This window comes from Cupressus sempervirens, chromosome 7 (genome assembly GCF_028749045.1).
Source record: "Cupressus sempervirens isolate cs-2001-9-10 chromosome 7, ASM2874904v1, whole genome shotgun sequence".
In the NCBI taxonomy this organism is placed as follows: domain Eukaryota; kingdom Viridiplantae; phylum Streptophyta; class Pinopsida; order Cupressales; family Cupressaceae; genus Cupressus; species Cupressus sempervirens.
This window is the reverse complement of record NC_143124.1, coordinates 203,199,726-203,218,042: the sequence shown is the minus strand read 5'-3', so window position 1 is coordinate 203,218,042 and position 18,317 is coordinate 203,199,726. Positions and strand designations below refer to the sequence as shown.

Below are 18,317 nucleotides of genomic sequence, written 5' to 3'. Positions count from 1 at the left end.
CAGTAATACTATCTTTGGCAGGGCCTTATTATGAAAATACATACGAAAATGTTGTCTTGCACTGCCAAAAAATAAAAATACCATCAATTTCTCATCGATCTCTGTTTCAGTTTTGAGGACCTTAGCTACTCTGCTATCTTTTTTTAATGTTATTTTACCTTCAAGAGAACTCATTCAATGCTTTATAAGTTTATAAGGAGGTTATCTGTTGTAGTAATCCTTGACCACAAAATATGAACAATCAATATACGAGCACTGTTATTCTAGTTATCAATATTTACAATGAAGGGGAAGTTAGTGGCTCAGCTTATGGGAACTTAAAAATAAACGTGGTAGAGTCCCATATGCACTAGTCTTCCCAGTAAGGAAATCTCAGGGTGCCATTTATTTTGAAAGCCCATAATGGATAGAAAGATAATTGTCCTCCTCAAGCTTCCATTTGAGAAAAATTACAATAACAAACCCAATCCCAAAGAATGTTTGATATATTCAAAAATTACTCTCTACAGAACACACTGCAATTAACAATATAAATGATAACCTTAACTAATGTAAGGATCTAAAGATGCATTAGTTCAACTAACGAGGAGGCCCAAAAGGTGGGCAGCAAAATCCACAGCATCCTCTCAGCAATCCACAGCAGCAGAGGAACCACATACTGCATGCAAATTGTCAAACGTTAAAATGGAGAACTGGGTGCAAGATCAGAACAAAACCAAACCATATCATATATTTGGATAATAATTAGTATCATCTGATGTGGTAATAAGGCATACCATTGATCTAAGCAAGCAAAAGGCCCCCAACCAGGCCCTCCAGGTCCCCAACCAGGCCCTCCTGGTCCACCCGGCCCTCCAGGTCCCCAACCAGGCCCTCCAGGCCCTCCCGGCCCTGCAGGTCCCCAACCTGGCCCTCCCGGCCCTCCCGGTCCTCCAGGTCCCCAACCAGGTCCTCCTGGTCCTCCAGGACCCCAACCAGGTCCTCCAGGCCCTCCTGGTCCTCCTGGGCCTCCAGGACCCATTTTTCTAATAAATCAACTCACACTTCTTGAGAAACAACCACAACTAACAACACTTCACTACTTCAAATTGCTCAAGCTTATCTTTCAGATGTCTGCGAGTCAGACCCTTTGCATTTATGTTTAATCTCCTCTCCTTACATCCAGATTCCAGACCTTTCCAGCACATTCATTACTAGACAAAAACGCAAAATATTGATAGTGAAGGATAGCTTAGTTATAGTCAAAACCTAACTTTCGTTAAATCACATGTTGCACTTTTCGGTTCGGAGTCTATTTGTTTCGCTGATAAGGATATTCTACCATGGATTCATACGTGGTTTGGATTTCAACCCAGGAACAATCATTTATTGGTCATGAAAACGTGATTTATCATTGAAGAGAAGTTGTAGATGAAAAGCTTGATGTTGGCATGCGCTAACTTGTATGCGCTAACTTGTCTTATAGCCATCCAGCAAATAGCAATACTGTGACAGTCTCCCCATTGTTTTATAGTTTCCTCACCTGCTAGTGTCGTTTATGTACATTGTTCTTTCTAAATTCATAAACCAAATTCACCGTTGTTTGTATAGCTAAAGAAAAGGTAATCTATTAATATGGAACTGTTTGTCTCAAATTTCTATAAGATTGCCTGAGGATGAATGTAATTACCATTTACAGGTCGTTGTAGGGCCCCCTGAACACAGGGAAAGGTTAAGCAACAGGTGGACACTTAAATAGTAGTGCCTTGTCCAGGTAATTAAAATGAAAAGATGGGCTAGATTAATAATTTATTCATCATCCATATCTATACATACCCGTTGTTTATTTTCAGCCGCCGGGTTATATATATATAATTAAGTTTCTATTAAAAAAATAAAAATTGATGAATTAGGAATGCATAGAAACCCGCACTGAGAGGACTCTTGGTTTAGAAGGGTTTAGGGATTAACTTTTGTTTTTAATTATTTATTTAAATAGAGGGGCCCATAAATTTAAAATTAAATAATAGTTGCGTTTGTTGTTTTGTAATTAGAGTTCTAGAGGAATAAGAGTTGTATAAGAATACACAATATTAGTTAAAGTGGGCAGGATTTTGTAGAAATTTTATAGTTAAATATGTTGAAGTTAGAATAATATTAGATTCATATGACCTCAACTACAAACAATGAATATATTATTATTATTTGGCTTTTGTAAAGTAGTTGCTGTTGAGTAATCTCAATATCAATTAATTTGAATTATGCTGTTTTGATTTAAATGAGTTTTTATGGTATTTTTAGGATAAATTAGAGAGAATATTTGTTTGTTATTTATTCTTGCAACCTTCAATCTTAAGGAGAAACACAAAGTCTAGACTATAGGATTAGGTATTTAAGATATGAAACTTGAATTATCGATACCCTAAAGACAAGAAAAGTCAAGGAACAAGGCTACCAAAGGCTTTTGCTTTAGTTGTATGTGATTCAAAGGATATTCCTAATTGTCAATCTAATTATATGTTAAATTGTTGACAAACAAGAAGTTATAAACCTATGAAAGTGGATAGCTCCAAATTTATAAGTGTTTCACATTTCACCAATCACAAGCATAATCCCATTTGCCTTGAATATTATTAAGAATAAATAACTTAAACAAAACATCTCTACTGTGAGATTGCTATTAGTATTCAATTGTGTAATTTTCAATTAAAACTCCTTGAGACATGTTTCATGAGTAGTGGTTCCCGAGAATCCATTTCTTATGAGAATGAAAGGGATAATAAGCACTCATTGCATCTAGGTGATGCTCATAGACGTGAAGCATAGGGCTTTCCCACAAGGTCACTCATCCCACTATGATGAAAACTAAATCACAACTAACCATGTAGTTTCTTCCAAGGTCAAATTCACTTATCTTACTACACCATTTGCATCTCCTCCTCAAACACGTAGAGAAATGATTGATAATATATCTATTTTAAACACAACCTTTATACATTTAAACTCCAAGATGATGGAAATAAACTTGAAAGCAAAAGATTTTGATTTGAAATTTGGGAGACCAAATCCAAATAAAAAAGTGCACAAGATTGACTAATGCCACAAGAAGGGCTACATAGTCATACAAACAATATTTTATGTCACAACATTAAACATGTTTTGGAGATCTTATAGAGTATGATTACTTTGTAATAGCAAAAGCACTAAAGCCTATCGAATAACTATTTTGTAAATTCTTCCTAAAAAATATAGAATTTGCATTACACTAATAAAAGTATGACATTGCTTCTTGAAAAGTTAGTAATAAAAAATGCAATTCAAATGCAACAAATGTGCATGAAAAACTTGAATAATCCTTTGTTATTATGTTTAAAGAGTATTACATTCATGAAACATTGAATATTGTAAACTAATGATTAGTAGTTGTAGAACTTCATCCTAACTTGACACTTCGTAATATTGGACAAAGCCTTTGTCTACCTTGCCAATATATAAAATTTAGAACATTTATTTAATAAGAAAGAAGAAGAAAATATGGAAGAGAATGAAACCCTAAAACTAAATCTATAAATGACACTTGGCACTCTTCACTTTATTTGATTTGCAACTAGAATTTGAATCTTCCTTTCCTTTTTCATGGATACAACTTTGCCTTTGATGCACTCTTTACTCCTTTTCTCGCAATTTAAGATCTTGTCTTATTTTCCCTTGTCCTTTACTTTTCTTGTGAAATGAACTTCACTCACTAAAAAAAAAAATTTGTTTGGACATTACCTTTTCCTCTAACATCCATGGGAAAGCATCTTACTTTTCCCTTATATTACTACCTCATCACAACTATTTCATAGATAGCATGTCATCAAAAATAATTTCATGGAGATATTTTCATCTAGGTGAAAATAAATTTTTACTGTTATACTATCTTGTTGAATATAAAAACATTCATTGCCATTAAACATTCAATTTTTACAAAGTATATCTCCCTTCTTTTGGTATCCTAGTGGGCATCCTCAATACCTTGCCTATTGCCCATCCTACCTTGCTTGGTTTTATTGCCAACTTGGGCTCATGAAGGCATGATTGAAGGCAAGAGTAATCCCATTGGGTTGCATAGAACCAACATGAGACCCACCATGTTACTCTGATTTGGGTACCAAATGAGAGTTGAACTTATGTCGATCATTTGTCTATCTAACAACTTGGCCAATCGTTCTACATCCCCGATGTTAAGTCTCTTTCCCCTTTCTATTAATATTCTATGTGCTCAACATATGGATAATTATCTTCTTCAATAACTAGGACAACTATTTCTCTTAGTTTCTCCAAATTGCCTGCTTTAGTTGTAAAGGTTCACCACTTTCATCTTTCACAAAGGTCCTACTATAATACAAACGAAATGTGATATTGCTATTATGATTTAATCATTTGGTTTTAAAGTCAAACTCATTGACACATGTTTCATAGTAATGAGTGGCTTACAAGAACCCATCTCTCATGAAAATAAATAAAACACTTAACATGCATTACATCTTGCCAAACCCTAGTTGTATTTAAATTCTATTCGTCGTAAAATAAAACTAAAATTTGTCTCACAAGAACTTTGACTTCCAAGAGCTCTTTTTTGAGCAAGCTTCCCCAACTGACTCTCTCTGACTTACTGATTCAAATTATGATTTAGAGTACAATGCTTGGTATATAACTTATGTTATTAACAAACTTATTTTTGAGAACATCGAAATTTGACAAGAAGTGATGCAAACTATAAGTAATTCCATTCCTTTCGAAAATCAATTTATACATTGTTTATGAGATCCCAAGGGTAAAATCCCCTTAGAATTGGAAATGAACAATCTAAAATTATTTATTGCTATTCTATTAGTATACTTAGTGGCCAAGTGCTCGACAATATATTTAGTCATCGAGTTGCATATAAACTTGAACTCTTATATAGCTTTCGAGTTTGAAAAGGAGATGAATCACTCAACAATACACTATGCCAGTCAGTTGGGTATAAACCCAATCTTTCATTTATGCTAATAGTGTAGAGTGCCATATAAGTTGATTGATGAACAAGATTTGAAACAAGAGATAACTAGGTGAACTAGTGAAGTTGTTGAGTAAAAAGGAGCAAGTATGTTGGAACTACAATGGGCACTTGATCAATTAGTCTTTGACAAGGTAATGTGTTGTTTAATCATTATATGAAGCGAAGAAGATAGTTGAGTTGAAGTGTAGTAGAGCCGTTGAGTAAAGAACAAGCTTGACCGAGTGATAGTTTTACTAGGTCAATGGATAAATTGAAGCAAAGGATTAAGAAACTTAAGAGATAGTCAAGCAAACAATATTAGCTGAATGATAGTTATGGCTGAGCAAGATGATGAAGAAAAATGAAGTAGTGATCACGTGTAGTGAAGACTGAGTAAGCCAAGGAAAGCTGAGTGAGATACAATAGTAGAGATCGAGCTACACAGTGTTGACCAAATAGAAGAACATAGTGATGAACCAAGTCTCGACAAACAAAAAGTTTGTAAAAGAATCGAGTTTTGAAGCCGACATAGTTGAATTTTTGGATTGGTCAAAATGCGTGAATGATAAAGATTGATGAGATGCCATATTCAATGCATGAATGAGTTTGTTAAGTGATCTAAGGCAAGGATTCAAAGAGAGGTTTCTAAAAGTTTCAAGAAAGGAGAAGAAAGACAAAATGATGGACAGATTCAATGACTTTGATCAAACCTTAAGATCTACAATAATGTTTAAGCGACAAAAGATCAAAGCTACCTATTTAAGGAGGCACAAGAGATATTTTAAGTGGGTTGGTTCATTGTTGATTGATGAATTTGTGAAGGGCAATGAATAACATAGTAGTAGAGGAAAAGTAAGAAGATTGGTGAAGTGTGATTGCTTGAAGGGTTTCCAAGTAGATTAGAGATGGAGAATATAATAAAGTCTAGTCAATGAACCAACAAATGAGCCGAATGGAGATATGAACAAGCAAAGAGAGTTGTATCTTGACATATCAAACCTAGCTATTACTTTCTAACCATTATGGTAATAAAATCCTTTAATCAAGGTTGACCTAACAATCATTTTTAAATCCTTTAATCAAGGTGACATTCTAATAGAATGATCTAAAGACCTCTAATGAGACCACTCCTAATAGGGTGATTAAATCCTTTAACAAGGTCACACCTAACAATGTATTTTGTAACCTTTGATAGGGTTGACTCTTAATTGAGCTCACTTCAGAAGAGTGAACAATGGTAGCATGTTACTTGGTGGTTCTTCCCAAATTAGGCTTCTATGTTCAATACCAGTGTCATATATGTGTGAATGTTTGATGAAGGGTGCTCCTCTTAATACCATAAACACATAACAAAAACAAAGAAACAACAACAAATGCGAGAACAAAATATGGGCTTCTTATTTGAATTGTAAATACAAAATTACAGAATTCACAAGTACAATATGCTAATCCACATGGGTGCCTTGATTATAGTAATCTACATGACAAGATGCAAACTATCACCCAGAGCTATCCTAGGCAGTGTTCGGGCATTTCTTAAATAGGCAATTTTATGTCACCCAAGAAGGTTCTAGACATTGAAACTTAATACCTAGGGCCAACAGACCCTAACAATACATATAGAGTCGGCCAAATACATCTTTGACAATTATTTTAGATATTTTAGGTAGCCCAACTTTGAAAGGTCATAACTCACGAACCGTTGCTTCGATTGGCTATTGTAACCACTTTTCAGAAATGTTAGCTCATGATCTACAGACTCGAAATGACGCAAACATCATTCCATTGAGTTTTCAAACCTCATTTGAGCACTCTAAAGCCTCCAACAGTGAGCCTGGAGATTTTTTTACAAATTTTTCCACCGAAAATCCGTAATAACTTCTTTGATACTTAAGCTGGAGCAATGAGATTTTTATGGTAGGCTTATAACTCTAAAATGAACCTTCATGTAGAAAATGAGAACATTCCAAGCTCATATGACAAACTTACTAAAAATAGCAAGTTACCATAAATAGTAATCACCCTGTCTACTAGTCCTTATTAAAATAGAAAAGACTGAAATGAATTTTTTTTTTGGGTGTTGCAAGATTGCTCTTACACCTAGGATGCTCTTGCATCAATGCTATTTTCATGATGCATGCTATTTACTATTGTCTATTTTTGTTAGTCGACATATACTGAACATAGAGCTAAATGATGTATGAATAAGTTAAGTTGTTGATGAGTTGATATATTGGCCATGTGAATTTATTAGTTTGAATAAGTTAATTGATACATCTAGACCTGAGGATAATTGATTCACCCCCCTCTCAGTTATTCTAATCATTCCAACAATTGGTATCCGAGTTTTGATACTTGAAAGGAAAGTTTGAATGGACTTAAGCTAAAGATCAAGATGTACAAGAGAGAGGCACATCAGTTGACCAAAGAGAACTTCCCAGCATGGAAACATTTGATAAGATTGCATTATCTAGATTTGGAGATTTTGCACTATTTTACTTGAAAAATGAATACACTGAAGTTCCTAGACCCATGACAATTGAACAAATAAAGGAGAAGCATGAACATAATAAAATGATGATAGGTTTGGCATCTTTCTTGAGTTATGTTGAATATTATGATCTAAAGGAGTGCACTAATGAAAATAAATTGTGGGATAAGTTGGCCCAAACCCATGGAGGACACAAAAAAGTGTTGAGGGCTAAAGCAAAAAGTTTGAGAGGCAAGTTTGATGACATGAGAACGAAAGGAGAGATTGTTGCACAATATTGTTGCCAAATCAAGGAGGTTGTGAATGCAATTAGAGGAGTCAAAGCAGACATATATGTTGAGACTATGATAAGCAATGTATTGAGAACTTTACTTCCTATCTATGCAATTAGAGTATCTGCAATTCAAGAATCGAGATGTACACTTTGTAATGAATTGACCTTAGATAGTCTAATTGGTAGACTCACTGCATTTGAATTGTCAAATTTTGATAACTATATACCTTCTAGTGTTCAATGTGCTTTCAAGTCTTAACTAACCCTTGATGGACCTAAAAGAAAGAAAAATAATAACCATGTAGATAGTGATAGTGAATCAGATGATGATCTCGAAGCATTATTGGCAAGAAGGCTACCAAAAGGAAAAGGAAAATACAAAGGTAAACTTCTATTATCTGTTTTACATGTAACCAAGTTGATCATATTGTAGCAAGATATCTTGACATAGACGAGAAGGAAGAAATGAAAAACAACAAATACCAAGCAAGGAGAGACAACATAGACAACCAAGGTAACAAAGAATACAAAGGAAAATGTAAGAAATATTGTTACATTGCTAAAGAAGATGGTTCTAATAGTGATTCTGATGAAACTGATGAAGTTTTTTATGTTATAGTGAAAGTTGAATCTAATGAAGATGAGAAAACTACTTTAATCTCACATGTGAATAAGAATGAAAGATGGATAATTGATAGTGGTTGCTCACCTCATATGACTAGTGATACAAGTAAGTTAAAAAATATAGAACATTATAATAGAAGTAGTGTTAAGTTTGGAAATGATGCCCATGTGTGAAAAGTAAAGGATTAATAATACTAAATGACAAGATCAAATGTGTCAATGCATATTGGGTTGAAATATAATTTGTTGAGTGTGGTACAGTTGAACAATTCAGGATATCGAGTTGAATTCCAAAATAAGAAGGAAAAGATCTATGGTGCTACTGGCAAACTAATTCGAAGTGGCTATCAAACAAGAGGTAACTTGTTCTACCTAGACCTATCTGAAAATATATGTCTATTTGCACAATTTGAAGATATTTGGCTATAACATAAGAGGTTATGTCATGTGAACTTTGATATTTTGGTAAACATTAGTAAGATGAAAAGAGTTTGACTCAAAATCACACAGTTAAATCCCGATAGCAATATGACAAGATGAAAAGAATAAGAGGGTTACCAAGATTGAGAAAACTTAATAAATTGATGTGTAAAAAATGTCAAATGGGAAAAATGACAAAGTCTAGTTTCAAGAGAAAGACCTATTGTTTTGATGATATTTTGGAGTTGGTTCATATTGATTTATGTGGTCCTATTGGAGTGCAAAGTTATTATGGTGACAAATACTTCATTTTATTTTTTGATGATTTCTCTTCAATGATGATTGTGATGTTTCTAAAAGAAAAATCTGATGTTTTTCAAATGTTTAAGTGATATTTGGCTAGAGTTGAAAAGGAAACATGTAAGAGTTTAAAATGCTTGAGATCAAATAGAGGAGGTGAATTCATATCTAATGAGTTCAATACATTTTTCAATGATGATGGAATCAAGAGATTAATGCTCAGGTCTTGAAAGTGGGAGCAAAGATAGATCAAATGCATAGGCTTGACTGAGCAATAGAGTAGAAGACTAAATAATTTTGTAGTACATGTTGAGTGATGCTAGTGTTAATTGAGCCACATTAAGTGCCGATAAAAGTTAGTGTTGATCAAGCATCAGTATTGACCGAGTGACAGTGTACGTGCCGAACAAAAAGTTAAATAGTAACTAACCCAGTGATGATCGAGTGTCAAAAAACAATGTTGGTCGAGGAGCAACATTTTAAGTGTTTGCAAGGAATCGTAATCTCTAGCTGACTAAGTTGATTTCTTGGAATATGAAAAGTGTGTTGAAGATAAGGATCGATGAGCTGGATCATTTAATTCAAGGAGAGGATTAGCTAAGCGACCTAAGGGATTGGATTTCAAGAGAAGCTTATAGAAAATAAGAGAAAAATATAAAATGATGATCAAATATAATGTATTTGATGGATTGAATCGTAAACCCTAAGATCTATGGTGATTTTTAAGTGAGAAAAGATTAGAACTACCTATTTAAAGAGGTACAAGGGTGAAATTTTTGTATGGGTAGAGAGGTTGTGTGCATGCAAAGAAGTTCAAGAGAATTGGAGTAGTGACTAATGTTGTTGATTGGTGAATCTAAGAAGAAGGCTAAATTGAGTTGAGAAGAAGTGAAGGGTGATTGCTTGAAGGGTTTCCAAGTGAATCAAACTTGAGATGATAATGGAGGCTAGACAGTGAATTAGTACATGAGAGCTGAACATAAATCTGTACATGCAAAAGTGAGTTACTTAACAAATCAAAACTTGTTGTTACTTTCTAACCATTGTGAACAATATTTGAAATCCTTTAATCAAGGTTGACCTAACAATCATAATGACCTAATAGTCTATGTAAATCCTTTAATAGGGTGACATTCTAATGGAATGTTCTAAAGTCCTCTAACAAGGCCACTTTTAACAGGGTGATTAAATCCTTTAACAAGGTCACACTTAATAGTGTGTTTTGTAACCTTTAACAAAGTTGGTTCTTAACAGAGCTCACTTTAGAAGAGTGAAAATTGGTGACATGTTGCTGGCAGTTTTTCCCAAATTGGATTTCTATGTTAAAACCTAGTGTCAAACTTGTGTGGATGTTATTATGACATTTTACTTATTAATGTTTACATTCTACAAGTATGTTATTTTAGAACAATGGACAACTAGCTAATGTTGCTAATAGTTTAGAGTAGAGATTGAACAATGATATGATAAGATCTAAAATTGTTTAAGTTTTTATTTATTCAATTGATACATCTGGACCTTGGATAACTGATCTGCCCTTCTTAGTTATTCTAAATATGCTAACAATTGTTATCAAAGCATTGGTGCTTGTAAAGAGAAGTTTGAAGGTACTCAAAGCTAAGATCATGGTGTAGAAAAGGGAGGTACCAAAGTTGAACAAGGAGAATTTTTCTGCATGGAAATGTTTATGAGGTTTCATATAGCTAGTATTGGTGATGATGCGTTGGATTTTTTGGACAATTCATATGTGAATATAAGAACAGTTCCTCTGACAGCTCAATAAATGAAAGAAAAGAAAGAACATAATCAGTCAATGTTGGAGATTGCTTCAACTCTAAGCTATGCTGAGTTTGATGACATAGAAATGTGCATGAAGTCCAAAAAAATGTGGGATAAATTAAAGACTATCTATGAAGGAGATGATAATGTCTTGAAAGCCAAATCAAAAAGTTTGAGAAGAAAATTTGATGAAATGAGAATGACAGAAGGTGAGAACATAGTACACTATTATACAAGAATCAAAGAGGTTTTCAATGCTATAAGAGGAGGAAATGGAAATATTGAAGATGAAATAATAACCAACAAGGTATTGAAAATTTTACTTCCTATCTATGCTATTAGGGTTTCTGCAATACAAGAATTGAGATGCACAGTAGGTAATGACCCAACCCTGGAAGGTGCAATTGGTATGCTTACTACTTTTGAGATGTCTTTTTGATAGTTACACTTCTACTACTCTTGAATCTTCTTTTAAATGACAATTGATTCTTAACAAGAAAGGAAAGGGAAAACATGTGAAAAGTGATAGTGATACATCTAATGGTGAAGTTGAAGCACTAATTCCTATGAGATTTGACAGAGGCAAAGGAAAATACAAAGGTAAACTTCTCAAAATCTATTTTTCATGCAATAAAGTTGGTCATTTTATTGTAAGGTATCCTGATAGAGAAGACAAGGATGAAAGGAAGAAAAGAAAGTACAAAGGAAGAATAGATGATAGAGACTTCAAGAAGAATAAGGACTGTAAGGACAAAAGTAAGAAATCTTGTTATATTGCTGAAGAAAAAATTGATACTGAATTTGAAAGTAATGAGAAGAAGTTGTTTACATTACCATGAAAGAAGATTCTGACGGAGATGAGAAAAATGCTTTAATGTAAATAAAAGTTATAGATGGGTAATTGATAGTGGTTCCTCAAATCACATGATTGGTGATAGAAGTAAATTTAAGGATATTGGGCCATACAAGGGTGGTTGTGTTAAATTTGGTAATGATGTTCCATGTCTTGTGAAAGGTAAAGGATCAATTCAATTGACTAATAAGATCAAATGTGATAATGTTTAATGGGTTGAAGGACTTAGCTATAATCTATTGAGTGTTTGATAGTTAAACAAATTAGGGCACACTGTTGAATTCCATCATAGAAAGGCCAAGATTTTTGATGTTGATGGTAAATTGATTGGAAGTGGTGATCAAACAAAAGGTAACTTGTTCTATCTAGATTTATCTAATGAGACATATCTATTTGCACAACTTGAAGACATTTGGTTATGGCACAAGAGGTTATGTCATGTAACTTTTGAAAAATTGGTTAGCATTAGTGAAATGAAAAGAGTAAGGGGCTTTCCAAAGCTGAAGAGACTTGACAATGCTATTTGTAAACAATGTCACCTTGAAAAAATGACAAAGTCTAGTTTCAAGAGAAAAACATACTCATCAAATGATATTTTGGAGTTGGTTCATACTATGTGAACCTATTGGTATTCAAAGCTATTGTGGAGACAAATATTTCATTCTATTTTTTGATGATTACTCTAGAATGATGACTGTGATATTTCTTAGAGAAAAATCTAATGCTTTTCAATTATTTAAGTGGTATTTGGCCAGAGTTGAAAAGGAGACAAATAAGAGTCTAAATTGTTTGAGATATGATAGAGGTGGTGAATTCATTTCCAATGAGTTCAACATATTATACAATGACAAAGGAATCAAAAGATAGATGTCTACACCTAAGACCCCTCCTCAGAATGGAATAGCTAAAAGAAGGAATAAATCAATCATGGATTGTGCTAAAACATTGATGATGAAGAAAAATGTGTCACATAAATACTAGAGAGAAGTTGTAAGTACAACTGTCAATACTTTGAACATAGTGCAAGTCAAGAAAGTTACAAATACTACACCTTTTGAACTATGGTACCAATATGCACCTAATGTGAAGTATTTCAATTTTTTTGGAAGCAAATGTCACATACTTAAGGATAATAGAAATGGAAAAATTGATGCTAAAAGTGATGAAGGTATATTCCTAAGATATTTCACTAAGACCAAAGCTTATAAGTGTTTGAACTCTAACACTAACAAAGTTGTGGAAAGTGCAAATGTGAAAGTTGATGAATATATAGAAAGAAATGAAGTTGAATGTAAGAAAAAACTTGAAGACTATAGTTCATTCATATATGTGAATGATAGTGCTCCAAGCACTCTACTTGAACAAGAAAAAAAGGGTGCAGATCCTTAGAAGACTAGGAATGTCGAGGTGCAACATCTAGTTGTAGAGTAGCAGACTATGGGTGTCGAGCAATAGGTAAATGATGTGAGTCATATACTAAGGAAACCAAACATCAAGAAGAAAATGTTGACTGTGTAGAACATGAACCATAACTTGAATAAGAGAGAGATAATGAGCTTGAAATCATTTTTCAAGATGAACTTGTTGAAGAACAAAGAAGAAAAGAACCCATGTTAGCAAAATATTTGAGAAGACATCATGCACCTAAACAAATCATTGGGGATAAAGAGTTTGTTGTTATGACAAGGAAAAGACTCAAAAGTGATACATGCTTACTTTGTGAGCTTCAACCCAAATTTGTGAAAGATGCTTTGGAGAATGAAGATTGGATACAAGAAATGAATGAATAAATTGAACATGTTGAAAAGAATAAAACATGGACCTTAATACCTATACCTAAAGACAAACATGATAGTGGAACCAAGTGGGTATTCATGAACAAGCTAAATGAAAAAGGTGAGGTCACAAGGAATAAGGCAAGACTGGTATGCAAAGGATATGCACAAGAGGGAAACATTTGCCCCTATAGCAAGACTAGAAGGAGTTAGAACACAACTGACACATTCTACTTATAAAGGATTCAGGGTATATGAAATGGATGTCAAATCTACATTTCTAAATGGGATACTTGGAGAAGTAGTATACATAGAACAACCTGAAGGATTTGTAGATCCCATCAAGAAGAATATGGTGTGCAAGCTGCACAAAGCTTTGTATGGATTGAAATAAGCCCCTGGAGCATGGTATGAAAGACTGCATAACTATTTGGGGAAGATTGGATTAGCAAGGACAAATGATAACAACAATCTATATTTGAAGACTAGCAAGATCAATGCGGTATTATTATCTAAAATTTTTGTTTCAATGATATCATATTTGGAGGCAAGGAATCATTATACAAATCATTTGCTGATGAATTGAAGAAGGAATTTGAAATGTCAATGTTTGGTGACATAAATTTTTTTTGGTTTACAAGTGTATCAAATGAAGCAAAGTATCTTCATTACTCAATCTAAATATATGAAGGACATACTAAATTTTTTTGGGATGGAAGATTCAAAAGCAGTGAGTACACCTATGGTTACTAGACATAAATTATCTAAGAATGATGACTCTGCTGATGTGAACCAAAAACAATATAGATCAATGATTGGAGAACTGTAATATATTTTTTATAGTAGAATAGATATTGCATTAGCAGTTGGGATAGTTGCAAGATTCTCAGCAAGTCCTAAGGAAAACCACATGATGGTAGTGAAAAGAATACTGAGATATCTAAAAGGAACAAAAGACTATGAATTGTACTACAAGAAGATTGATAGATTTGAATTGAAGGTATTCACTGACTCTGATTGGGCAGGAAATGTTGATGACAGAAAGACCACTAGTGGCGGTGCATTCTTTCTAGGAAAGAGAATGATTTCATGGACAAGCAAGAAGCATAACTACATTTTCCAATCAATAGCTAAAGCTAAGTATGTGGCAACATTAGTGAACTATTCAAATAGGATATAGATCAAGCAATTTTTTAAAGGTATGAAGGAAGAGATTATTGTTCTAGTGGTTATCTATTGTGATAACACATTCCATTAACATATCAAAGAACCCTATTATGCACACAAATAACACATTTCTATCAAGTATTGTTATTTGAAAGAGCTAGTTCAAGACAAAGAAGTGAAATTGCAGCATGTGAACATAAAAGAGAAACCAAATAACATATTCACTAAAGCTTTACCTAAGGATGCTCTTGAATATCTTAGAGGTAGATAAAGCTACTTGAGCTATAGTGAAACATTGCATCAAATGTATTGATCAAACTATCTTACATATTGATTCAGATAGTTCTACTTTAGGAGTTCCCTAAGTAGTAGTAAAGAAAAATGATAGTAAAATATATCAGTCATACAAAGATAACATATGAAGAATTTAGAGTTGACATGAAGGTATCTACATGAGAAAGATGTATGAGTTAAAAATATCTTTGGCATTATTATCAAAGAGGGAGAGAATATCTAGCTCGGGAGAGAATATCCAAGAGGGAGAAATTATCTAAGTTACAATGATAGAGGGAGAAAGTGAAAGCTGGCAGAGAGATGCTAAGTAAGAGGGAGCTCATAAGATTTACTTATGGTGTTGCTAGATCAGAGATATGAATCATAATACAACTAAGGGTATTAATGCATATATAATACATTGTCAGTGTTTTTTGTGTATGTAGAAGTTTTAGATTGTATGGTAACTTGAAGTATTCCCAAAATTTCTAGAGGTGTTTCCATCAATGCCGAAGAGGGACATTGTTGGAAGCTACAAAATTGGAACAATTGTTATGTTGTCATTGATCTCAAACCTATTGGTGAGACAGTGTGCTATCTAATCTAAGTGTCATATCTATTTGATTAATGAAGAGGATTTGAAAAGTTGTTCGTAAAAAAAGATCTAGAGGATATGTTGAGTTATGAAAAGGAAATCACAAATGGACACTTGATTAACTGGACTTTGACAAGATAAGTTGATTGTTTAAGTCATGTTACAAGAAAAGAAGACAATAATGTTCAAGTCTTGCAAGAGAAGAAGAAAATCATGTAAGTGCCGAACAAAGTTAGTGTTGACTGGAAAAAACCTATTTTCTATAGGGTTTTTCATCCCTTCAAATCCTATTTTTTCTTGTCTTAAAAAAAAAGAGAAAAACCATGACGAGGTAAGCTACTTGGATCTACTATCCAAATCCATTCTCACTACTAAAAAATGAATATATTATATTATATGGGCTATAACCCAAAGGAAGTTGCAACTCCCTATTGGGATAAGGTGACTCAACCTTACCACAATTTATTGTTTTATTTGTGCTTTCTTGGAAAGTTGCTAAATGAAGTTGGATTATTCCACGAGAAAAGACTTGGATTAGGAAGACATAAAGCTTATGTTTTTTGGTGATTATTCTCTTGTGCTTTGTTTATATGCAAGGGTTGTTCATAAGGAAGTTTCTAAATTAATTTGTAGATGCATTGAATGTAGATGCTTTAGAAATAGTTTCCTCTTGTACGAAAAATCTATAAGCACAAGGCATTTTTGTAGAGAATTAAGAGAGAGATGAGAAGTTATTTAAATAGGGTTATGGTGTTGGATTATCTCTAGAGTGGAGCAAGATGTAAATTTCCATGTGAAGGCTGAAAATGTATTGTAACTTGTTGTTAAATAATACAGTAGCTTGATGGTTTGGAGGGTGGGGTTTTTACTTGTAAAGGTTTTCCCCACATATATATATGTCTTCTCTATTCTATATCATTCTTTTAGTTTCATGATTGTAGAATAATAATCTGTATGTTGTAATATTGCTAAAATATATTTAGATCGATAAATTGCAATCACTTTCCTTTAAGGTTTTAATTGTGGGAAATCAACTATGTTTGTTTCTATTTTTATGACATAGTAGTATGCACTTCTATTTTCTTATTAGAAGTTGTTCAAAAAACTATTGGGTACAAGATGTGCATACTGATCTCAGATGACATTTTGGGGTGCTCTCATTTCCTTTCAATTGGTATCAAAGCTTAGTTTTGTGAATTACATGGTGTTTGCATGTGAGGATTTACAAAGTTTCTAGTTCTGTGTATTTCTTCTATTAAGTTTTCTTAGCTTGCAAAGCTTGAAGAAGTTTGTTTTGAAGAAATTGATAGATAATTAATCCTTTGATGAGTGGAAGTATTGCAATTGATTTTTTTAAAAGGAAACAACAGACATTTCTTGAAGGATGGTGAAGATGGAAAAAATAGAGTTGGTCATGTTGAAATGACATTTATTTGGAGCTCTTGGTTGACAAAAATAACAATTCCTGATGCACTGGTATTGGAAGGTGTCTCTTTTTTGTTACCCATTATTCATAGAGGCTATGGAGTTGATCATTGGATGATCTAGAAACTTTTGGATAACCTATCTCTCTCACATGCATGTGCTAGTAGTGGTTATGTAGATGGTCTACAACTAGACTTGGAGTTCATGTACTATGTTTTCCTCTTGGATGATTGTACTTGCATGTCTTGGATTCTTGTTTGTTGGATATGAGGGGTTTATAGATTTTCCTTAAAAATATATGATGATGCTCATTTGTAAAAATCCATTATTCTGGGTTCAATTGTTTGGTGTTTTTTTTTCAGACTTTTGAGTCTTTGAGATAACAAGTGGGTGTGGTTGTGCATGGGTGTTCTTAAAAAGAATATATTTGCAGGTTTTTCATGCTGAAAAAAAAGTTGTGGTTTTTTTGTGGATCTATTAAAGAGCTATTTTCTAGACTCTGGTTCCTTTAGGGTGTTGCTAGATGAGATAATCTTAGTTCTACATGCATGCATGCTTTGTGCATGGTGAGAGGAGGTGTGTTTATTTCTATTCATGGATAATTTAGTACATGATTAGTCACTCAACATTTTTATGGTGATGTTTTATTGGATTCCTGGACTATAGTGCTCAATATGGACATAATTGGCAAATCATATTTATGCTTGATTTGGTGTATGAGTCATGTTGTCTATGTGATTATTCTCTCTGATCTCACTTGTACATGTCACTAATGTGATAATGGGTTTGCATGTTGCAATGATCAGATCTACAAGTTATGCAGTTAGGTGGGTAGGCCACCCATTTAATTGTAGTGGAATAACTTGGATGTGGACTATCTATATCCACCAGACTTGATTCAGCATTGGTGTAGACTTGTTAGCTGGCCTTGTTTATAGTCACTTGTACATTTGTGCGGTTGCTTTGGGATGAGAGGATAGATGATGTTTGAGTACTTGGATAGTCACTTATGGAGTCCTAGAGCATGGTGAATTTCCTTAGTGTGGAGATCTTGGTTTCACTCACTATGATGTGTGGACCTAGATGATTTTCAGATTTGGGGGATGGTGTGTCATATGCTTAGATAGCTTGGTATCAAATTTTAGTGGGAGCTTTAGTGATGGTTGTATTTTTTCATCACATGGTGATAGATGATCTTCTTTAGTGTTGCAAATGTTGGAGGATGCATTAGATCTTGTTCCTATAGAAGGGTCATTCACATTTGTTGGTTCACTAGTTGGGGATGATATCATCATGTGATTGAAGATGTTGACATCTTTAGGATTTAAGGGGTCCT

General features: G+C 33.6%; 1 protein-coding gene across 1 annotated transcript; it reads right to left on the bottom strand.

The window, feature by feature from the left end:
* Positions 1–234: 234 nt before the first annotated feature.
* On the bottom strand, positions 235–1,532 carry LOC149546206 (uncharacterized). Its single transcript, XM_089791059.1, has 2 exons — positions 777–1,532; positions 235–658 (listed from the first exon to the last, which is right to left on the bottom strand). The coding sequence occupies exons 1-2, from the start codon at positions 1,019–1,021 to the stop codon at positions 580–582; spliced, it is 324 nt and encodes a 107-aa protein (XP_089647185.1). The 5' UTR covers positions 1,022–1,532; the 3' UTR covers positions 235–579.
* Positions 1,533–18,317: the final 16,785 nt, after the last annotated feature.